At 46.5% G+C, this 24,980-nt stretch overlaps 1 protein-coding gene across 1 annotated transcript; it reads left to right on the forward strand.

Moving 5' to 3' along the window:
* Positions 1–912: 912 nt before the first annotated feature.
* On the forward strand, positions 913–22,800 carry LOC119176912 (phosphoenolpyruvate carboxykinase, cytosolic [GTP]). Its single transcript, XM_037428251.2, has 10 exons — positions 913–1,016; positions 1,948–2,240; positions 4,624–4,808; positions 7,302–7,505; positions 7,652–7,839; positions 8,259–8,472; positions 11,439–11,747; positions 13,098–13,193; positions 14,511–14,749; positions 22,482–22,800. The coding sequence occupies exons 1-10, from the start codon at positions 1,011–1,013 to the stop codon at positions 22,701–22,703; spliced, it is 1,956 nt and encodes a 651-aa protein (XP_037284148.2). The 5' UTR covers positions 913–1,010; the 3' UTR covers positions 22,704–22,800.
* The last annotated feature ends 2,180 nt before the right edge of the window (positions 22,801–24,980 follow it).

Here is a 24,980-nt window from a genome sequence, read left to right on the forward strand (position 1 = left end):
GGCACATACACAGTGGAGGGAATGGACCGAATAACGAGTGAATTTTCCCCAATACTTTCTGCATTTCTTCATTTCTAGAAGCGCTAATTAGTTAATGATTCGAAGTGCCATTCTTCAGTTTGGAAATATTTAATGCAAGCAGGATTTAGCAAGACAATTGTTTAGTCACCGTTATATACTCCTGAACGGCAAATAAAACATCCCTGTGGTTGTACCCCAGTGTAGAGGCTAGAAAAGAATAGGTTCTGATATTTGCAGGCCCATTTTTCGAAGAGGTGGTGCTCCTGAATAAATTGAATGGGGGACACGATAACAAAAAAAAATGACCAATCGTTTCCTCCTGATTACAGTGAAGCCACATAGGGGAATTCTATAAACCTGATCTATGCAAGTAAAAATTGAGGGAGGTAATGTGGCAACAAAATTTCGTGACGGCCACTGCCATCATTCTTGATTTAGAAAGGTCGCTGCGCCTGGCATATAACAAGTGGCTGTGCTCCTTGTAGAAGTAGTCAGTGCAAGGTCTAATGAACTTTACCTGATTGTATAAGCGTGCGAAATCGCGCCCCGTAATGATGACAGTTTTCTTCTTCCATTTAGTGGACCATTTCTTCAGTTTCCGTATCACATGCCCGTTTACGATGATGATAGTTTTCACGTAGGCCGCACGGCAAATACCCGTGGGTCGCGCAATTTAAGGCTAACTTAAACAGCTTCAATGTTAATGACACTATCGTGAAGGTGTAAATGCACCCGAAATGACGGCGTCATTCCTTCGATGCGACTGTGCCTCCACGCGAACAATGAAATTCTGATGATTAGCAGTGTCAGAAAACCCAATGGCCCAGTAAATACCGTAGCCACATGCGTTCGTGTTCGCGAGGTGGGACGGAAGATGAAGTGCCTCGAGCGCGAGCGGTGCGTTTCGGCTGGTGCACAAGGGCGGCGCTTGGCAGCCGCTGTTCCGACTTCAGTAAGGGCCGCAACGCCGCGTCCGCTGCACAACCGACATGGCGGTGAGTGGAGCACGTACCTTTGAGCTCTTATTCTTTGCTAGCAAGCTCGGTGTGACTAGCAGTTCCGACTCTCTGTTACCGTAGCTCACGATGCAGGCTTACGCGTGTAAGCCTGCTTTCAAAATGACTACGGAACAAATGGTGATAATAAATACGCATTGATATAAGTGCACATGGTCTAGCTTACCTCAGCCTGAGACGTAGACAGCGGGGCAATGAGCACGTTGAACCTCATGAGTTGTTCTGTCCCCGCACAGCTGGCAACGTGTCGTATTGCTCTATATTTAAACTTCCTAAAGGGCCCCTAGACCACCCAGAGGTCGATTTTTAGTCGTTGTTTTGCAGTTGTGCATGAGTCTCCAACGAACCTGTGGTGACAACAATTTTTTTTCTAAACGGGGCCATAACAGCGGAGTTACGCGCGCTTGATTACACTAAATACGCCCTCGCTCGTCCCTTCGCTCGTCGGCTGGTAGCTTCTCCTGGCCGAGTGTTCTTCCTCAGCGTGCGAGGAGGATATCTGTGAGTGGACGGACAAGTGTTGTACATGACGAACAGACGACATGTTGACGTCGTGGCGAAAGCTGTGGGGATGAGGACTGCCGAAAGGCACAGAGGGGAGAATGGACTGTTTCTTGGAATTTGTCGTGCACCCGCGGCACGCAGCAGTGCCACTTTTGGCATTGCTGGTCGAGGCGACGTTATGAACTCGATGCAAGCGTTTACTTGAAACATAAAAAAAGTCAAATGTGTTTTAGCGGCCCTTTAACAATCGTGTTTGAGCGTATTCCATTCGAGGTCTCGGGATGTCATCCTAAAGAAATATTATAAACTGCACGCTACTCCGTGATGAGCTCGATGGGCAGCCACCATACCCAAATGCGGGTGTTGTGTACCCACCATGCATTCAAGCGCGCTATTCAAAGCGCAGGATGCGAAGAAGACACAACCACCACCGCCGCCGCCACCCGCGGCTGCTCCGGAGCCGCCAAAGCCGGCCGGCCCTTCGGACGAAGACTGGGTGTTCAAGCCTCCAGGGATCTGGAAGGGCCACGATGTTAGCGATTTGCCCAAGAAAGTGCGGTACTTTGTCGAGGAGCAGCGCCGCCTGTGCCAGCCAGCAAACGTGTACGTCTGTGACGGCAGCATCGAGGAGCACGAGGTTATCATGGCCTTCATGGTCAAGCTTGGTCTCGCTGTAAAGCTGAAGAAGCAGGCCAACTGGTGCGTCACCCAGCCTAGTTTGCCACGCGCCCTGTTTGATCATCGTACGATGTGTGTCTGTTTCTTTCAATGCTATTTCTTTCTATCTCTTTTTTTACTCCTTTCATCACTTACGCTGTTTAGGAGCAGTCATGCGGGGAAGTAATGCACATAGATATTGGTTTCGTTGGAAGCCTTGATGTGACGGGGGGGGGGGGGGGGGCAGGGAGGGCAAGTGTGGTTGATGGTCGGTTGATGTTCTGTGTCCAATGGCAGAAAGAAATTCCGTGAGAAGTGCGTGTTTGGTGTGCCATCCCCTGGCTACGACACTTCTGAGGACGGTGTCACCTAGTGTCACCTGGTCAGAAAGGTTCTAACGCTCTGTCAGGCGCTAGTTTGTCTTTAAGTCAAGTACCTAGAGAACCATGTATGCGTTGTTTGTACAGTCGTATTAGTTTGTAAACATGCCTCACGGTTTGTGACCTCGTCGCATCCGTTGGATTTTCGTTAGCTGAAAGAAAGTGTACAAACAAGGCGTAGCCACACAGCGTGAAGTCTTGTTACGTGACTGCTTATAAGCTTATGCGTGAAGGTGCATGTATGTGGGCACCCATCCACAACTGGCACGTGGCACCTATTCGTCAGCTATTAAAAAAAAAAGGAAGGTAGAGGACTATTCATGTGGCCGTCTAGGTGACAGCATGGTCGACCTGAACGTCCCCGCAGTGTATGCGGTCAGCTGGTGGCACAATGCATATGTAAGGTCATAAGTGCGTTCTGGTTGACGTGCAGTGACGAACGAGTGGATCACCTGCGCCACGTATAAGCATTAAATAAATGCACTTCACGGCAACGAAATGCGCGTCTGATAATGGCAGACACAATTTGTCGCACTATAGGGCGGGGCACTTTTTGTAGCCTGCTCTATATTCTCCGCACCATTCACAAATATCTATCTATCTATCTATCTATCTATCTATCTATCTATCTATCTATCTATCTATCTATCTATCTATCTATCTATCTATCTATCTATCTATCTATCTATCTATCTATCTATCTATCTATCTATCTATCTATCTATCTATCTATCTATCTATCTATCTATCTATCTATCTATCTATCTATCTATCTATCTATCTATCTATCTATCTATCTATCTATCTATCTATCTATCTATCTATCTATCTATCTATCTATCTATCTATCTATCTATCTATCTATCTATCTATCTATCTATCTATCTATCTATCTATCTATCTATCTATCTATCTATCTATCTATCTATCTATCTATCTATCTATCTATCTATCTATCTATCTATCTATCTATCTATCTATCTATCTATCTATCTATCTATCTTAAAGTGGTGCTGACACTGAAACGGGAGTTATCAGTTTTTCACTTGTCATCACTTTCTTTTTTTCATGAAGTGAAAGGCCAAGCCTTCAATAGCCTACAAAACACACTGCCAAGTGTGAGTGTACGAAGAAAATTTGTTTACAGCACGTTTTTAAAAGATAGTTTTGATTACTATCCGTACCCTTATTACGTCACAATACGTTATATGAGCTTCTATATCGTAAAATTTCCACGGTAGTTTTGCAACGTGCTCCGTTGGTGACACACAAGCGGCCATTTTGAGGGCCTTGCTGATGCACAAGTGGCTACTCTGGAAGTTTTGATATCTTACGCCATGACAACTAGCCATATACTGCTGCGTGAAGTCGTCAGAACCATTTTTTGATGTATCCCGACGTTGAGATAGTGTTGATGTACGTTGGGTGCGCTATGGGAAAATTTACATTATTATGAAAATAAGGTATATCAGCATTTGCTGAGCTTCACAATTGCTCAGAGCCGCCATTTTATGCGAGATATTTGTATGGGAGAGTAAACTCCGCTTCGAAAACTGATGTTTCATCCTTGGCTATTGTGGCCAAAAGCAGCTGTTTAAGTGAACTATAGCTGGTCAAATTATTCCCAGGTACCCCACTATGATTTGCCTCATACTCCGATCATAGTTTCGAAACTCAACGGATCATCTAGGTTTAATTATTACGTGCCATTAAAAATACTTCAGAACGGGCTTCAGAGAAAGGTTTGAAAGTTTGCCTCTGTTGGTCGGCGTAACAGCGATTTTTTCACGTGCACGCGCCCAACCTTATGAGATTTCTTTCGATCGTATAAACATCTCGGCACGACCAGCAGGGTATCCCGAAGGGCGTCATTGTGTTCGTTACGAACACACATAGGCTCATTTTGGCATAAAGATCTGAGTGATGTTTAGTGTCGGATAACACGTTTCCGCATCTGCGTGAAGTAAGTCTGGCCGAGGTTTGTTGACGTTCTCTCGGACGGCCGAGGTGAAGCTTGCGAAGGAACAGCTGTGCTTGCTCTGCAGCTATCTGGTCCGGACGGATCCTCGGGACGTGGCGCGCGTCGAAGGGCGCACGTGCATCGCGACAGCGCGCAAGGAGGACACCGTGCCCATAGCGGCGCCGGGCGTCAAGGGCATCCTAGGCAACTGGATCGCCCCCGAGGAGCTGCGCAAAATTCTCTCCGAATGCATGCCTGGATGCATGAAAGGTGCGCTGCACTGCCACATACCTGACCAAATATTAGAGCCACGACAGCAGCTGGTGAGACCACGAGATGTCGAGCCGCCCCGTATATGTTCATTAACGCTGTCGTCTCCGTCTCACCGCAATACGTTCGTATTGTATTCCCAACTCCGTAGTACTTCAGTTTTCTAGTAGATTACATTAACTTTCTTTAGGGGAGCACAGCAAGCGCTGCTTGCTGTACGGCACATTTCACTGGTCTCATTTCATCTGAGCATTTACCTGCACGGTCATTGCAATCTGTAAATACGACGAGGTTAAACAATAAACTATGCCTCTAATGTAAAAGTGTAACAATTAGGCCAGCGAAATGTCGTAGTTAACGAGGTCAAAGACTTTTGAGAAGACTAAATATAAGCTGAGTACCGTTTCCTGATTTTCGAAGTGGCATTATAAAACCTACAGCCGAGCTATTTTTTGAAAGCTCAATCAATATTATAATACCAAAAGCGCATTGAGTGAGGTACGTGTATCAAACTGTAAAGGTCTACGAATCCTAGGAGTCTCTCCTACTGTTAACAGTGTTAAGAGAGCAGTGCAAATAAGCAACTGGTCCCTTACAGCTTCTACTCCCGTTCCTCCCGATAAGTATACGCCATCCACGTGAATGGTACGAGTTCAATTGTGTTTTGAGGAAATCTAACTTGTTGGATCGAAAGAACACTCAGATTTGTTTGAATTGTCGTACCCGCTATTGGTAGTTTATTATTAATCGTCTGCATAACCTCCACAATGCATGTGCGTAACAGGATGCAGCGAAAGCTGCGAAAACATTTCATGGCGTATAGACGTTCAGTAAAAAGATAGTTTCTAATACCTCATCTTTTTCGCCGCAACGTCTTCGATATTTTCATGGTTATAAATTATCGGTCTGCATTTAAATCACCTACTTCTAACGCGACGTCCAAATGACTTGTATATAAATTAACAAAGCATTATTAACATGCTTAAAATCTAGTCTTTTTTTTTTGATTGCCGGAGAGTATCTTGTCCCAAACTGATTTGAAGGTAGCAGCCCAACGATCATTTCGGTAGCGGCTACAGCTGGCGAGAGTAGATTTACGCAAAATAAATATATCCACTGGTAGTAAGAAGGTATTGATTCGTTTGTTCACACATTTCATAATACTCTGCGAACTTTTTTGATAGGCGAAGCAGTGTCGAGTACACGTCTACACCACATTTTACGCGCTTACCGACACGCAGCATCCAGTTAGGTAGCTAGCAGGCTATGATATTCGGTTTTGAAGAAAGGGAAAAGAATAACACATAAACAGGCACAGCATTCGATTAGGTTCTTGGTGGAAAAAAAATCTGGTTGGCGCTCGTGCTTGCTTCGCTGCTGATGTAAACTCGACGTCAGGCAGAACGGAATATAGCTTTATAGTAAGACGGTAAGTTGGGCCAGTTGGTTAGGATCCATCGTGAACTTACAGCGCAACACCAGAAAAAATACAGGACAGGGAAGGAGCAAAAGAGAAAAAAAAGGCGGCACCGTCTTTTCTTTCTCTTTTGCTCCTTCCCTGTCCTGTATTTTTTTCTGGTGTTGCGCTGTAAGTAAGTTCACGATGGGATATAGCTTTATGTTTCATATCCCTGTTAAGGGGTGATCTCACCTCGGCAATGCTGGTGCTCATTACGATAAAGTGGGGGTCTCACACTCATCTCAAATAGCGGGCCTCAGACCCGAAATTTCATCCAACGGGGGCCAGGAAAAGGAAGAAATTCTGAGTGGGGAAGGAAGGGGGGGGGGGAGAAAATGTCTTGTAATGTTACAATTCGAAAGACCGCCATATCTTATATATGCGTATTATATCATGGTGATTTGACGCAATCTTCAATAAATATAGCATTACCCATCTGCGGAATGACTAAAACGGCAAAATTTCAATGTGGTGGCCACATGGGCTTCCTCAGGAAAGCAATGCTTGAGACCAGTCTCATATCTGAATCTCCCCCGATGTAAGCGTTGTTAATCGCAATAAGTTGGAACACTATGCAAATGTTTATTAGTAAAGTAACAAAAGTGTATTTCTCGTGAAGTCGCGGGCCGCTAGCGAAGGGTTCGCGTGCCTCGTGTTTTAGACAGCTGCGATAGAGCGTCGCATATGCAGCTTGCACAGAAGAGAATCTGCCACGCGTCTTCATGGAGCACGCATGACGATTAAAAAAAATCTATTCTGAAGATACGGTACTGCTGTGTTCAAAGAAAATTTCACCTGTGCTGTTGGTTTGGCGCTGCGTACGGTGAGCGCCACTACATTTAGCGAATGCGTTAGGAGCAAGGCGCAGCGCCCCCTGTCGATACGCCCGCCGTAAGCCGTTGCCGACTGGCAAATAGTTGACACAAAATATTACGTCAGAATGCCACTGGTCTTTAACCTCACCGACGTTGTACCGCTCTCAATGGCAACCACACGAGATGATGAGCGGATGCCACGCGCGCTGCGGAGCGCAGGACGCACCATGTTCGTGATTCCGTTCAGCATGTGCCCCGTGGAGTCGCCGCTGTCCCGACTTGGCATTCAGGTGACGGACTCGCCGTATGTGGTGGCCAGCATGCGCACCATGACCCGCATGGGGGCCAAGGCTCTGGCTGCCACTAAAGAGAAAGAGTTCGTCAAGTGCGTTCACAGCATGGGCCGACCGTTGCCTCTCAAAGGTGCGCTACGCTCTGGATTCACCCATTAATTCGTTGTCTACACACGGATTCCACATCACATAACAAGGGGCAAAAGCGAATTATTATTTCAGATGCATGCTCTGTTGTGCACCGTTTGAGTTTTTTTTTTTTCAATCATTTTTCAGTACCCTTGATCAACAACTGGCCCTGTAATCCCGAAAAGACCATCATATCGCACATACCGCACGACAACGAAATTGTTTCTTTCGGGAGCGGCTACGGTGGAAACTCTCTGCTTGCCAAAAAATGCTTCGCCCTGCGCATCGGCTGCAATCTTGGGAAACGTGAAGGCTGGCTCGCCGAGCACATGCTGGTAATGCGCGTAGTGGCATATACATCAGGGCGAGATGAAATTTGAACGTGCTAGCGTCAATCTTGCTCTTAAGATTATTGTCTTGCGTACTCCTGTAGATTATACGCTGACAAGTGTCTACAATGAGTTTATGAGGTGATAAGCACACGACAGATTACGACATATATATGGGATGACCCAATGCAATTATTTCCAAACTTTCCCGCTGCACATGTTTATATAGTCAGTCGCACTTAATCCACAGACTAAAATGTGCAAAGTTTAGCATCGTAGTATTACGAAAACGCCGTGTCAAGCATTCCTAAGCATTCCTGCCGCTTGTGTTGCCCGCGTTAAAGCTAGCTTTGCCGCAAAATAGCTGAGTGTGCGGCAGGGCAAACCTATAGGATCACGACAGCGCAGAACGGTGGCGCTCGCAGATCCTGGCCTTGACAGCGCCTTCCGGTGCCAAGTTCTACGTCGTGGGTGCCTTTCCGAGTGCTTGTGGCAAAACCAACCTGGCCATGATCACGCCCACGCTGCCGGGATACCGTGCCGAGTGCGTCGGCGACGACATCGCCTGGCTCTACTTTGACGAGAACGGCGTCATGCGCGCCGTGAACCCCGAAAACGGCTTCTTCGGCGTCTGCCCAGGTGAGGGGCGTGAAACGAATGCAGTGTATGCATGTTGCCGGCAGGTGCAGCTATCGCAGTGTTGAAAACGCTTGGCACATACCAACCGCAAGGGCAGCGCTAGATGAAGGCGGGTATTAGATACAAAGCCTTGCTGTTTTTTGTTCTTTTTAAAAGAATATAAGACCTGCAGCAATGCTAAGCCCTCATAGGCTCAGGGATGGCTATGTAGGCCTTGACAGTTAAAAAAGAAAGACTTAAAAATAGGGGAGAAGTCTACACTAACCGAGTAAAGCTTAAAAAACAGCGAAGGCGGGTGCTTGGTCTTTTCTTGGCGTAGACAAAGTAGAGTCGAACCACAGCTTGTCACAGACCTTGCAAGAGCGCCCAAAGTTCAGCACCAGCCCTAACGCGCAAAGCAGGCTGCGGCACTCCCGGTAGAAGCGTGGGCCTTTCGTAGCTAGCACCGCGGCTCGCGCGGCTGGCAAACACGGCGCGGTGTCTGCGCGGATGGTCTCCGTTGGTGGGCGCGGCTGATATAAGCTACTGCTTGGAGGCTTTTTCGCGGACACCCAACATACCACCTCGTACTTTAAGAACTTTGCTGTTGAAAACAAAATACCCAGGAGAGAGAGAGAGTGAGCGAGAGAAAAAGAGCGCGTTTAGTTTAGTTTAGCAGGCTGCCAGACGTTTAGATCGCAATCCATTCAGTGCCCATTTTACAGATGTTGGTTCATATTCAATGTATCTCCATCCGAATATATTGCAAATCATTGTTGTTCCACTCTGTTCCTAATAGCCACCGACGAGTGGGGGGATCAGGGCATAATCTCATCGCTTAAAGACAGTTGTGCGGCTGGTGCTGACGATGTAAATTTGAAACGGCTGTAAAGCCGTTAGCGATGTAAGCATGCCTCTAGTACATATCTGTAATCTAAATCTTTTGAACGGCGTGTTCCAGGATAAAATGAAGCTGGCCCGTGTGACCGTTATTCATATATGTGGAGCAGTTAACTATGAATAACTGCAGACCGATCTCCGTACCATCAGTTTTTGCGAAAATTGCCGAATATGTTATAAACAAAAGATTGAGTGGTTTTAAACACAAAAGCATAAAAACATGTATGCACAAAAGCAATATGGTTTCTGCAAGAATATTTAGAAACAGCTTTACTTGAAATAAACAAAACAACAAATTCTTGACAGCATTCAAAACCGAATGCTAACCCTTGGTTTATTTCTTAATTTTAGAAAAGCCTTCAATTGCGTGCGACACAACTTTATTTTCTAAAAACTACTCAATATGGTATTTGTGGCGTCGCTTTTTACTTAATAAAACGTTATCTAATGGCAAGAACACAGTACAATATGATAAATGGCGCTACCTCTGAAATCTATTCTAATTAATTTGGCGTACCCAAAGGCTCTGTTTTAGGACCTGTACTCTTTTTGTTGTATATAAATGATATTGTAGAGGTAACGTCACAGGGCTACTCTAACATTATACCATGTGCCCATGACCCTAACGTGTTCTTCTCAGGAAGGGAACTGCACATTATTTTTGAACAAGCCAACACCTGGCTACAAAGATTGGATATGTGGCTTAATGCAAATAAACTTCAATCAAAGGTAAGTAAAACAAAGTACTTGCTCCTTAAATAAAAAGGAACGAACGCAGCTTCTCATCGTAAGCTGCGATTTCAAAAAGTGAATATTCAACTATCAAGCACAGCGAAAGTTCTGGGAGTTATATTCCACGAGAATATGTCCTCGTCCTTACATATAGATTATCTCAAAAGTAGTATTGCCCGCGCTGTTGGTGCGTTGAACAGGCTGCGCTATTTGCTACCAGCAAGAGTGCAGAACCATATTTATAGCGCTATAATACATTCCCGTTTAGCATACAGTCGTATAATTTGGTCGACTACTACACGCTGTAATTTAGGATCACTTCAAATACTTCAGAACTGTACATGCAATAGAAAACTTAGAACGTATGGTAAACACCAAAACGTACTATCCTAAAAATTAAATATTAAAGACGTCCAAATTGCATACATATAAGCAATTTCTTGAAATTGTGCGGTGATTTCAGTCTGACAAACATTCCTTCCAGAGTAAACACATGCAGCGTAAAAACGACAGGCTATAACTTGAGAAATATTTTTGTATTTAAACCACATAGTATAATAAATTACTGGGAATAAAAATTCGCTGTTGAAATTGCTAACCTCCTCAATGACTATGCCTTAACCACAGATATGCTCACTTCTGGAATTAGGAAGCAAGCATTAAAAAAAAACAATAAAAGAATCATTTTCAGAGAATTAACCTAAATTAACCAATCATTATGTTTACGCATTAATGTTCTGTGTTATTTTGTTTTTTTCTTTCTTTTTTTTCTCCCCGCATGTGGTTCGTGAGCCCTACTAGTTGTTCCTATAGTTTCCTTCCATTCATTTTTTCTTTTTGTGCTCGAAAGTTGTAAGTAAATTTTTTTGTTATATTTGTGCTTCTGCGTCTTTTAATGTGCTAGAAGCAAGTCAAACAGTATAACACTTATATTTTTGTTTCTTTTCGTTTATTGTATGTATTTTGATGAATTGCACCTCGTATTTATGCAAACAAGTGTAGAATTTAATTCTCATGTGTGCATTTATACTCGTAAATGTCTTTGTGCTGCTGCTATTTGGGTGGCACGACCCCGTCAGACAATGTTATCCTTTACTAATAAGAAAAGAAAGAAACGTCGAATCGTCTTCTCATTATTATTATTATTATTATTATTATTATTATTATTATTATTATTATTATTATTATTATTATTATTATTATTATTATTGTTGTTGTTGTTGTTTTCAAATCGCACGTGGCCCTGACTGACTCACCATGGTCTCTGAGTCGCCCCGTAAGGCTGGACAGCGTCGCCAGGGCATCATTGGTGTCTTGTTTGCTCGGCTCTTATAGTGAGCTACTGACTCCCGCAGGGACCTCGTGGAAGACAAATCCGAACGCCATGATGACCATACAGACCAACACCATCTTCACGAACGTCGCCGAGACGAGCGATGGTGGCGTCTGGTGGGAGGGCCTCAACATGCCGCCACCCGATGTGAGCATCAAGTCGTGGAAAGGCGAGCCCAACTGGAAGCCCGAAGAAAAGTCCAAAACAGCCGCGCATCCCAACGCGCGCTTCTGCACTCCGGCTGGACAGTGTCCAATCATCGATCCGTCCTGGGAGGACCCCAAAGGCGTGCCCATCTCCGCCATAATCTTCGGAGGCCGCAGGCCAGAAGGTGCATTCTTCTACCATGCTTTCGCGATCACCGCAGCAGCACCTGACGAGCGAACTTAAATAACACCCGCCACGGTGGTCCCGCGACCTGTTGACCCGCAGGTCGCGGGACCGAATCTCGAACGTGGTGGCCGCATTTTCGATGGAGCCGAAAATGCTTGAGGGCAGTATGCTTTGAATAAGAAGCGCGCCAAAGAAGCTCAGATGTTCGAAATTTTCGGCGCCCTCCGCTGTGGCGTCTCTCATAATGCATATCGTGGTTTTGAGACGTTAAAAGGTCACTCACCACCCCGCGTTTAAAGACGATGGGGTGATTTTCTCCTCTCCTTCATACACACGATGCATCCTCCACGCCCCTTAGTTCAGGAATGCACGTGAAAGATGTCAGCACTAAGCACTAGAGCCTATGAGCATTTCACGCTTCTCAACTGCACGCCGTTTTCGCCGCTTGCGCAGTTGTAAACACAAAAAGTGATTTTTGATCGGTTGATTATTCACAATATTCATGTGAGACAAAGAAGAACGGATGGGCGGCTGCATGGAAATGCAGTGCAGGAGACAAATCACATGTTTTGCGTATATCGACGATTCGAGAGCCCAGTAGACGTGGCGGGAACTACTGTCTACGTCACAGTAGTGCGCCAAGAAGGACGAGAAATATCAGAAAAGAATATTGGCTCTTTTTTGTATTTTGGGAGCCTGGTGAGTCGCCCTTTAAACACCAAGAATTATTGTTAACCGAAGAAAAACCTTCTCGGCGCTTCATTCTGCGTTTCTGTTCGTGAGATTGGGCGCTTGTCGTCATTGCGCGCAATACACTCCGCGTTATCAATAGTCTTGTTCGAAGATTGTCATCACAGATGATGCAAAGAGATAGATATGTGGGGTTTAACGTCCCAGATCCACCTTATGATTATGAAAGACGCCATAGTGGAGAGCTCGGGACGTTTTGACCACCTGGGGTTATTTAACGTGCACCCAAATCTGAGCACACGGGCCTACAACATTTCCGCCTCCGTCGGAAATGCAGCCGCCGCAGCCGGGATTCAATCCCATGACCTGCGGGTCAGCAGCCGAGTACTTTAGCCACGAGACCACCACGGCGGGGCATGATGCAAAGAGAGCTGGAAAATAAATTGTCTGCTACAGAACCGGGACAAGACGCTTGCACTGCCCTTGGAAAAAATGGGACCTCTAATTAGCCGACGCAACCAGTTTAGCATATATAGTAATGAATTGTGAACGCATTTACACTGTGCATATACTACTTCATTGGAATTTATTTTTTTATTTGTTTACGTGAGGTACCGTATGGCTGAATTAGCTGAAATACTAGTATAACCTTTTTCAGGAGTTCCCCTGGTGTTCGAAGCCTTCAACTGGACCCACGGCGTTTTCCTTGGTGCGTGCATGCGGTCAGAAACTACGGCAGCAGCAGAGCACAAAGGTATGATACCGTATGATAGCACTCGATATATAGTCGTGCGATTAGAACGCTCCGTGCTCGACCGATGGTCAGGCGAAACCAGTTGCTGTCTCTGCAGTTCACTCTCGCTTTTCTGTGCGAAGCTGGACGAAGTTTACCACGATAATAAAATTAACAGCGCCAACTTCCTGCATTATTCAAACAGTTATGAGCTTCTCGGACACAACGCTTCCAAGGTTCTCACTGCCCGTGTACGTGGATAAACCGAAAAATTCCATTGATGAGCTTGCATAATTTTATTACATGATGCATAACAAGCAGTGCATAATGTGGCAATGAACCTGCTGGATATGGTTAGAACTGTATCGTATAGTACATTGGGAATGCAAGGACATGCCATGACCCACCGGAACTTTAGCCTTGGAATGAACTCATTCGAATTTCATCGTTGATAGGTCCAGTCAGTGTTATGAAGTCATTGCCATGTGCAGTCATTTGTTGCAAAAGAAATGCAGACGGAGCAACTTGATGTTGTGTATGCGCGTTTACACACACACACACACACACACACACACACACACACACACACACACACACACACACACACACACACACACACACACACACACACACACACACACACACACACACACACACACACACACACACACACACACACACACACACACACACACACACACACACACACACACACACACACACACACACACACACACACACACACACACACACACACACACACACACACACACACACACACACACACACACACACACACACACACACACACACACACACACACACACACACACACACACACACACACACACACACACACACACACACACACACACACACACACACACACACACACACACACACACACACACACACACACACACACACACACACACACACACACACACACACACACACACACACACACACACACACACACACACACACACACACACACACACACACACACACACACACACACACACACACACACACACACACACACACACACACACACACACACACACACACACACACACACACACACACACACACACACACACACACACACACACACACACACACACACACACACACACACAACGTTTGTAGCTTACAAAGCATACATGATGTTTTCCGAACACAACGTGATTTTATTACCTCTCAGAACGTTCTTAATCTTCCTTACTTTGAAGTAATTTCGTACGCTTTTTCCGAGCTATCCGGTATGCAACGTCGACTGATAAGACGATCCGTTTACACGGTCTTGAGTATCTTATCTTCCTGCGTTTTTTCCAGGCAAAATCATCATGAACGACCCGTTCGGTATGCGACCTTTCTTCGGGTACAACTTTGGCGACTATCTGGCCCATTGGTTGAGTTTCGCCAAAAACGGCAACCAACTTCCCCGGATCTACCACGTCAATTGGTTCCGCAAAGGCCCTGACGGCAAGTTCCTGTGGCCAGGTTTTGGCGAGAACTCCCGCGTCCTTGACTGGATTCTCCGCCGCGTCGACGGTGAAGTCAACATAGCCAAGGCACGTCCAACAGTCTCTACCAAACAAGATGTGCTCATCATTTAACAGACGAGACCTCTCTCCGAATATATATATATATATATATATATATATATAATGAGATCTAGCAGGCAATAATGCCAAGGAAAGTATAAAGGATGTTCTCAGACCGGATTGTAATGTAAATGTAAAGAAAGAAACGTGCGTGAAAAGATAACTTGCCGTGAGCAGGAACCACACCTGTGACCTTCGAATAGCGTGTTCGATGCTCTACCACTGAGCTACCACAGCGGCTATCTTCCCAGCCACTTTATTGGGTTTATATATATATGAATTTAAACGTGGTAGTATCAGTCAGCGCCACCACCAGCCATGACGGCGAGTGTGGTACACTCTTTTGAGCCTGTTTGGCGTAACGTAGCACATCAACCTATTACGAGGGGGCAGCTGACCAATAGTCACTCGTATACAACTTAAAGACACCAAATCTGCCAGTACGAGACCCTCGTTAATGAATAAGGAAAGAAGTGTATAACTTAAGTACTCATGTTTCCGTCATAGATCAGTGGTAGAGCGTCGAACGCGTTATTCGAAGGTAACAGGTTTGGTTCATGCCCACGGCAAGTTATCTTTTCACCCACTTTTCTTTCTTCACATTTACATTACAATTAGGTCTAATAACTTCCCCCTAGTTTCCTTGGCATTATTGACTGTTAGATCTCAAAATATATATATATATATATATATATATATATATATATATATATATATATATATATATATATATATATATATATATATATATATATATATATATATATATATATATATATATATATATATATATATATATATATGTTGAAACGGGGTGTTGTTGAACCAGCAGTAGTTGACTCGGTGAACGAAAGCTTTATTTAGCGCAAGGGCTAACTGAACGCAAGCCGGCGATCACAGCAAGTCTTCTTCCTTTTCTATACTCGAGCTCCATGCCCACTGCCCTCGTTACAATCACCCCCGGGCGATGAGGGAGCCATCCTGGCGACCTAAGGATAGGTGTACACAGAAGGGTCATGGTATGGCTTGAGCCGAGAGATGTGTACGATTTCTTGTCCCCGACGGCGCTTGTCCGGGGATGCATCCAGCGGCTCGACCAGGTAGTTGACAGGGGATGTTTGGCGTACAACTCGATAAGGGCCATGGTACCTGGACGAAAGCTTGTGGGAGAGTCCTGGAGGAGTAGAAGGAATCAATAACCACACCAGTGAGTTCGGAGCAAAGCTCATAGGCGTGGTTGACGCGTCGTGGCGATGTTTTTGACGCGTCTGGTCATGTGACGTGAACGCACGAGCAAGCTTCCGACATTCTTCAGCGTGTGCTGCTGCTCGAGAAACGGTAGTCATCTCTGAAGGGTCCGATCGATAAGAAAGAATAGTATCCATTGTTGATGATGGCTCGCGTCCATAAAGAAGAAAGAAAGGCGAAAATCCAGTGGTGGTTTGCGTTGCAGTGTTGTAAGCATATGTCACAAAAGGCAGTGTGCTATCCCAATTTGACTGGTCGGATGAAGCGAACTTGGCCAGCATATCCCCAAGTGTACGATTAAAACGCTCTGTCATCCCATTAGTTTGCGGATGATAGGCTGTGGTAGTGCGGTGTATGATGCGACACTCGCTCAACAACGCTTTGATGGCATCGGAGAGAAAAACGCGGCCATGGTCGCTTAGCAACTCTCGAGGTGCTCCATGCCTTAAAACCAGGTTTTGCAGTATAAAACATGCAACGTCTTTTGCGGTAGCAGAAGGTAACGCAGCTGTTTCAGCGCACCGCGTTAGGTGGTCGATAGCGACAATGACCCAGCGGTTGCTACTCGAAGTATAGGGAAGCGGACCGTAAAGGTCGATTCCGACCCAATCGAAAGCTCGTGCTGGACATGGCAACGGCTGCAAGGGACCTGTGGCATGCTGAGTGGGCATTTTGCGTCGCTGGCATGTAAGGCAAGACCTTACGTAACGGCGAACGAAACGGTACATACCGCGCCAGTAGTACCGCAGCTGCAAGCGAGTGTATTTTTTAACACACCAGCGTGGCCACATTGCGGATCATCGTGGAACGCGGCACAGATGTCAGAGCGCAGATGTTGGGGAATGACGAGCAACCACTTACGGCCGATCGAGCTGTAGTTTCGGCGGTAAAGCAGGTTATCCCGAATAGCGAAGTGTCCTGCTTGACGGCGAAGCGTCCTGGAAAGTGGAGCGGGCGTCCGGTTTGAGAGAAAGTCCAAAAGAGAAGAAATCTAAGCATCTTTGCGTTGCTCGGAAGGCATGTCCGAAATGCTGATGGCCAAGGCAGCACTGGTGGAGATAGGCAAGCCGACAGGCTCTGAAGCCAATGGCGAACGTGACAGGGCATCGGCGTCGGAATGCTTCCGTCCAGAACGGTAGATAACACGGATATCGAACTCCTGTAACCGCAATGCCCAACGAGCGAGCCGACCATTAGGATCTTTTAGTGAAGATAACCAGCAAAGCGCATGGTGGTATGTTACAACATCAAACGGATGTCCATATAAATAAGGCTGAAATATTCCGATTGCCCAAATAATGGCAAGGCACTCCTTTTCAGTTACACTGTAATTCTTCTCGGCTTTACTGAGGGTGCGGCTGGCATAGGCAACGACGTACTCGTCAAAGCCATCCTTGCGTTGGGCCAGTATGGCCCCTAGCCCGACACCACTAGCGTCTGTATGAAGCTCCGTTGGAGCAGACGGATCGAAATGTCGGAGTATGGGAGGCGTGGTGAGGAGTCGTCGGAGTTCCTGAAATGAATCATCACACGCCTACGACCACGCTGACAAATCAGAACTTCCGGCAAGAAGATTCGTCAAGGGTGCTATAATGGAGGCGAAATTGCGGACGTAGCGCCGGAAGTAAGAACATAGGCCGATGAAGCTTCAAAGCTCTTTGATGGTGGTTGGCTTTAGGAACGCCGCGACTGCATTAAGTTTCGCAGGGTCCGGGAGAATGCCGTCCTTAGAAACTACATGGCCGAGAATTACAAGCTTGCGAGCGCCGAAGTGACATTTCTTCAAGTTAAGTTGAAGTCACGCCGTGGAAAGGCACGTAAGAACTTGCTCGAGACGGCTGAGGTGGGTCGCAAAGTCGCTTGAAAATACCACAATGTCGTCCAAATAACAGAGGCACGTTTTCCATTTCAGACCTCGCAAGATGGTATCCATCATTCTTTCGAAAGTGGCAGGCGCATTGCAGAGGCAAAAGGGCATCACGGTGAATTCATATAGTCCATCCGGTGTTACAAAGGCTGTCTTCGGGCGGTCACCCTCTGCCATGGGCACCTGCCAGTAGCCGGAGCGTAAATCTAACGAAAAAAAGAACTCTGCACCTTGTAGGCAGTCCAGAGCATCATCGATGCGCGGCAGAGGGTATACGTCTTTGCGCGTTATCTTGTTGAGTCGGCGGTAGTCAATGCAAAACTGGATGGATCCGTCTTTTTTCTTGACGAGAACAACCGGTGAAGCCCAGGAACTGTTGGAGGGCTTGATGATGCCACGTTTCAACATGTCGTCCACTTGTTCGTTGATGACACGGCGTTCAGCAGATGACACGGTACGGACGCTGTCTAAGCGGGGCTCGTTGACCGGTGTCAATACGGTGAACGACCGCAGAGGTTCGGCCTAAGCCTGACTGGTCACGATCGAATGAAGAGCGAAAGCGGAGTAGAAGATTTATAATCTCTTCGCGCTGAGTTGGTGCGAGCTCAGAGTTGATGGCATCCAAGAATACATCGACAACTTCATTAGGCGTGTTGGTAGGAGTGACAGCACAAATTGGGAGCGAAACCGTAGAATCGCGTATAGTAGCCGGAAGAATGCACTCGTAAGGTTCGTAGCTTCCCAGGCATTCTCCACGTAGTAGGGATGACGGGCTGTCCGAGGGATTGCACACATAAATGGCAGCGTGATCGTTGCGAAAAACGACGACGGCAAACGGAAGCATGATATTTCGACGGCACGCAGATGGGACCGATGGCATAAACAACACAGGCGATTTTGGAGGGGAGGCACACGACACCGAGACAACAACAGCTGAGAAAGGCGCAATGTCAACGTCAGAAGCAGCAAACACTCTACACGAAGCGCCATCGTCGGGGTCACAGCACGGCACAGATAATGCGAGTTCGGAACGAGCACAGTCGACCAAAGCAGAATTTGACGAAAGAAAGTCCCATCCAAGGATAACGTCATGCGACGAACGGAATAAAACTACAAATGTGACGACGTACATCGCACCTTGAATGACGACTCGTGCAGCGCACAAAGCTGAACGCTGAATATGATGGGACGTAGCTGTCTGCAAAGATAGGTCGGTAAGTTGCGTGGTCCCTTTCTTCAAGTTTCGGCACAGTTTCTCGCTAATTACAGATACGGCAGCTCCAGTGTCAACAAGTCCGTGCACCTTAATGCCATCAATATAGAGTTCGATTTCGTTCGGGGGACCGCAGTTAGGTCTTGAAATTTTCGCTGCCAACGCAGTTATTGCCTCCGGAACTGCGCCTGTCAGTTTTTTCCTCGCGGTGGGCTGTTGTGACGTAACATTGGAGAAATAGATCTGCGACGAGGAGAAGGCGAACGGCTTGAGCCGGATGGGCGGCGACCGGTACGTACGTCTAGAGGTGGATCGGCAGGCACGGGATATCGCGGCTTAGTGGGCATGTAGTGTGAGGCCCCTGCAATGTCATGAGAAGGGAAGCTGCGACGGCGGCAGTGACGAGCTATGTGGCCTGGGATGCCACATGAAAAACATATTGGCCGATTATACGGAGTGCGCCATCGGCTGACGGTAGGGGCACTTGTCGCTGAATAAGGTACCGGAAACGGTCGTGCAGGCGGCGGCTTTATATAAACGTTCCGAGTTGTTTCGTATACAGCCGGAGACGGGACAGTCAACGGGTGGGCAGGTGGCGTCGACGAATAAACGTGGCGAGTTGCTTCGTAGATAGCCGGAGACGATGGAGCGCGTGGCCGAGCAACAGCGGCTGCATATGTTAGTGGTGTGGCAACAGATGGTGGAGCCTGAGCTGGCGGCAATGCTTCGGCAACTTGCGATTCAATGACCTGGCGAAGCGAAGGCGATAAGGGTGCCATCGGCTCGCTAGTTCTGGTGATTATAGATAGCTGCCGGGCGACCTCCTCGCGTATGAATCGCTTTATGAGTGGCATTAAAGCAGAGTGGTCGGCAGTGTCATGGCGATAGTCGAGGGATGAGAGGTCCGCGGTGTCTTGAGCAGCGCAACGTGTGGAAGCACGTTGCCTACGCAGCTCATCATAACTTTGGCAGAGCTGAATCACCTCGGCGACCGTCTGGGGACACTTCGCAGCAAGCATGTGGAATGCACCGTCGTCGATTCCTTTCATGATGTTTTTTATCTTGCCTGCCTCATCCAGAGTCGGGTTGACGAGCTGGCAGAGGAAGAGCACATCTTCGATGTAGCTCGTGAAAGTCTCATCTGTTCTCTGTACTCTGCCACGCAAGCGCTGTTCAGCACGAAGGTGGTGGACAGCAGGACGTCCAAAGACTTCCGAGAGGGTTTTTGCGAATTCAGACCAGGTACTGAAATCACTTTGATGATTCCTGTACCATAGTTTCACCACGTCGGTCAGGTAAAAACTCACATTTGTGAGCTTATCGGCTGCGTTCCATTTATTGTACGCGCTCACCAGTTCATACTCGGCAATCCAGTTGTCCACATCTTGGTCCTCTGTGCCACCAAATATAGGGGGGTCGCGCTGCCAGAGAGCGCCAGCGCAGAAGACAGGTGGGTGAGAGAGCTGGAGTGGCGGCCTGAGATGGTCCCGGATCAGTCATTGCAGAAGGTGGTTGGAGTGTGCGGCTGCGAAGTTCCAGGGTGAGGAGCAGATGTACCCCGCACCTCCACCACTTGAAACGGGGTGTTGAACCAGCAGGAGTTGACTCGGCGAACGAAAGCTTTATTGAGCGCAAGGGCTAACTGAACGCAGGCGTGCGATCACAGCAAGTCTTCTTCCTTTTCTATACTCGAGCTCCATGCCCACTGCCCTCTTTACAATATATATATATATATATATATATATATATATATATATATATATATATATATATATATATATATATATATATATATATATATGTGTGTGTGTGTGTGTGTGTGTGTGTGAGGGAGAGAGAGAGAAAGAGAGAAAGAGAAGTATATCACAACACAAATGTTAGACATATTGAACACAGAGATATAGCGGTGCTCTTTTGCAGCGTTTTTTCCGACAATGAATGTTTCCGGTTCCCGTTTAACGTGTTCACAAATAAGCCTCTTCCGTTATCTGTCCTTGAGAATCCCAGACTGCCCGAGCCGGCGCCATCGGCTGATGGCGTTGTCTACGTGGTTCCTCTGGCAGTGTGGGTTCTCAGGGACGGATATTACTGATGTTGGTATCCCTTATATGTATGCGAAATTTGTGAGTGCTAATCTGGTCACGACGCCCGTCAAACGAAGAACATATTTGAGGGATCCTTGAGCCTCGCCTTTAAGAGTTGAACGCGATATCCTGTCACTAGTGCGTACCACGTAGTGCACAGTCCTTACTATTGTTACTAGAGAAGACTAGAGAAGTTTAAATTGTGGATTACTGCAATGCAACTGATAAAATTGAAAGTGGTTGGTGTCAGTAAAGCATATGACTGCATGCTGTGTAATGGGTAGCATGCTTCAAACCACGCGATAGAATGCGCGTGAATTGTTTTCGAACTTGCCATGCACCTCCTACGTGGTCTTAAGCCTCAACGTGTGCGCTTTTCGTAATGGGTGGCTGGGTTTAAACTACGAGTTCTTTTCACGCCCGATGGTATACATACGCTTGTACTACGCAACGCGCGTTCACTTCAATGATCGCTATGATGCCATTTGTTTTGTAGATTGTCTTGTGGGGATGGTAACAGTACACTTAATAAACAAAAATATAATTACAATCATCAACAACGACCAATATGCTTACTACTCCGATTCACCCTGCCTTGCGTGCGCTGATTATATTACAGATACAAGTATCATCATTTCAGTGCCCTTCAGTGCTCCATTATTTTATATATGATTGCAGTTGCAGAATTCCCGCGTGTCGTATAATATCATTACCGAAATGTTCTAAATGATGATGACAACGATTTTAACGGTGACGGTGGCCTGTTACAGCATTTGAAAGTATGTTCGTCGATGACTTCGTCCTCAGGTTTATAACTCTATGCGGTGTTTCTGTAGAACACTGGGGATCTAGAAAAAAAAACATTTTGAAATAACATAGTTGCTCCGGGCATATATTCCGTCAGCATTGGTGGCACAGAGATCAAGTATGATACAAAGTAACAAGTCGCTGATTCCTAAGCAGTGTTGGTATTTCATTTGCACGGGCCCAGCGGGCTTATAGTTATCGTGAAGTTAGATGTAACTTTCCGTGAAATACGCATCAGTTTTCGTATCGGGAGACGTACGATTGCATGTGTATCTGTGGAACGACGAGTTCTCGGGCTGAACGCACGAGACGCTCACGCGTGAAGGCTGAATGAAGTGCGCGTTTGGTGGCATTCCTGTCTGGCAAAGAGGAGCCACCTGTAGCAATGAGCAGTCTATAAGGCGATCACGCTGGTGATCGCGGATGAGCTACAAGACAGGCTAAGGGAATCTCGAGATGAGCCCACGCTTCTACTTTCAGGAGACCTTTCTGGGTTACGTCCCGACCGACGATGCGCTGGACCTGACCGGCCTGACCGAGCCGATCAACATGGCCGAGCTGATGCGCGTGGACAAAGAGTTTTGGCTCAAGGAATGCCGCGACATCAAGACTTTCTTCGACGAACAAGTGGGGCGCTCGCTGCCGCAGCCGATCGCTGATCAGCTGACCGAGCTCAAGGAGCGAATCATGAAGACAGAATGAAGAGTGGGCTGCACGCCCCGTGTGACCCAGACGAGCCGACATACGGCGATGAATCGTCTATTAAAGGGCGTTGCAGTTGAGCGGTCACGTTCTCTTACGGGATTCCGCATGTTTGTTCATTGACACTCACTTTCGTGCCAGACGAAAATGGCAGATAGCGCGGATTTACCGCGCTCGTGCTGTCTGATTATCAGTACTTGTTTTCTGCGCGCTGTTAATTCAGTTAGGCTGAGACAAAACGCGTTGCGCTCGTGATTTTGTTGCCCAAAGATGCTTGCCAAGAAAAGTTGCAACGACCCTGTTTTAGGAAGTCAAGCCGGAGACAAGATGAGAATATCTTCTTTTGATTGGGCGAAACTCCGCTTTGTTGAATGGTATGCATTCCATACCGCTTCGGCATCTTCGTTTACAAGCATGAGCATATACCCTCACCCGCTCCTAAAGTTATTGATTCTTCCAAGATGTGTGTTTCATGTACATAATGCCACAATAGAAGGTCCAGAAGTACTATACGGGATCAATACTGTTTGTGTTTTTCCCTTTTTTCCCTTTTCTGTTTCCCCCCCCCCCTTCAGCTGCTTTCCATTCTCTGCAACCTGGAGCTCTACAACACTACCTACGTCGGGATCAAGCCGCCATCGCATAGCCCGCCTATATAATTCTCAAGATGTTAAACATGAAAGTGTGTCATGGCGGGGTCCACCATGGCTAAATTGAGGCGTTTCCGTCACAGATATGACGTTGTAAAAATATATTGAAAGAGGGTAAAGGGAAACTTGAAGGAAAAGTTGTCGCCGGGAGTCGAACCTATGACCTCTTGCTTCTTAGCGTGAGGCGCGAGCGGCTGGCCGTTCTTCGCGTGACATTACAATTTGTTGCTTTGGCCTTCATCACTTCGATCTAATGGCAAAACAATAAACAATAAATGCTGAACCACCTCGATGAAGACGCGATTCGCTTTCTTGGTATACTAAGTCATATGACATGTGTTACCCATGTTTGTTTTTCTTTTTGGTGTCGAGTAAATTTGGTGACAATGTTTCTGTATATTTAAGAACTGTAAACATGACCAAGACTTGTTGACTGTACGAACTGCGAGTATATTTAATAACTTCGGACGCTGATTTGTTCACCAAGACTTGCATATCTCTCTATGTTTTTAATTATAAACCATTTTGTATCTGTACTCTTATATCTCATGGCCGTATCAGAGTCGCTACACTTGAAATAGGGGCGTCCAATCAACCACGTTTACTTTGTTTCCATATTGTCGGTTTGTTTCAAGAAATGCGTCCGAAAACCCTCAAAAACCAGGGAAATGGGACATTTGCTCGCTATCTTTATTGAATTTCTTGTGATATTGTTGCAGACATGTTAAGGTGAGTAGAGAAGTCAGTTATAGTTGTATATTATGTATGTAGTCGATTAATTAATGAATCTTTTAAGTTACGCGCAAAAACGTGCGTACGGTGCTCAATGTCTGGACTGGAATACGGGTGTTCGTTGTTGTCGGGGACCAAGGTACGCCGCGTAGCTGGTATACGTGTAGTCTAAAACGTCCGGAACCGTTGAAGAGTCATTGAAGAATCAAGTGACAACTCCTTGGTGCCCATGTTTTTTTTGTTTGTTTTTTTCAGCCGCTGTGCGCCTTTTCAGTTGCTGTAGTCGGTATTTGCGCATGCGCTTATTCACGTGTGGGAGTGATCGTTTCTATTTCCTTCCTGTCACACCCAGATACCACTTTGAACCCCAAAAATGCTATTCAGGCAATGATTTCGGCTGGAAATGTTGAGACTATAGGAACCATTAACGCTGCCCCTCACGATGCTACTTAGTGGATGTGCGAACAATGCCCAACTGATCGAGCCTCACGTTACACGTGCGGTCTGTCTGACATTGGCGCTGAACGCAGGGTTCTTGACTTGCAGCATGTTGAGCGACCGACTACGCAATGATGCGACATGAAATACTGAAGACAAGAACTGTGCGAAAGCGCCCTCCGTCGTTCATTCTTATCCTCGCATTTTAAAAGGAGCTCTCACCGACGATCTAATCATATAGGGATTTCCACGCGTCACTGTACACACAACATTAGAACGTAGATGTTGCCTCCTTGCACAGTTCGTAATCTCCTAAATGAAGCTAGCACGTGCGCAGTAAATTAGCAGCCCCTTAACATATACTATGCCACCTGCGTTGATGAACGACGTGTAAACATTGCCCGAAACACGCATATCTCACGGTCTTACTGTCGGCGTTCGAATACGCCGGGCGGAA

Source organism: Rhipicephalus microplus, chromosome X, assembly GCF_043290135.1.
Source record: "Rhipicephalus microplus isolate Deutch F79 chromosome X, USDA_Rmic, whole genome shotgun sequence".
Taxonomy (NCBI): Eukaryota; Metazoa; Arthropoda; class Arachnida; order Ixodida; family Ixodidae; genus Rhipicephalus; species Rhipicephalus microplus.

Coding starts and splice junctions, on each gene's coding strand:
- LOC119176912 (XM_037428251.2), top strand. Junction 8,473..11,438: donor CTTCTTCGGCGTCTGCCCAG/GTGAGGGGCGTG, acceptor TGACTCCCGCAG/GGACCTCGTGGAAGACAAAT. Junction 13,194..14,510: donor GGCAGCAGCAGAGCACAAAG/GTATGATACCGT, acceptor CGTTTTTTCCAG/GCAAAATCATCATGAACGAC.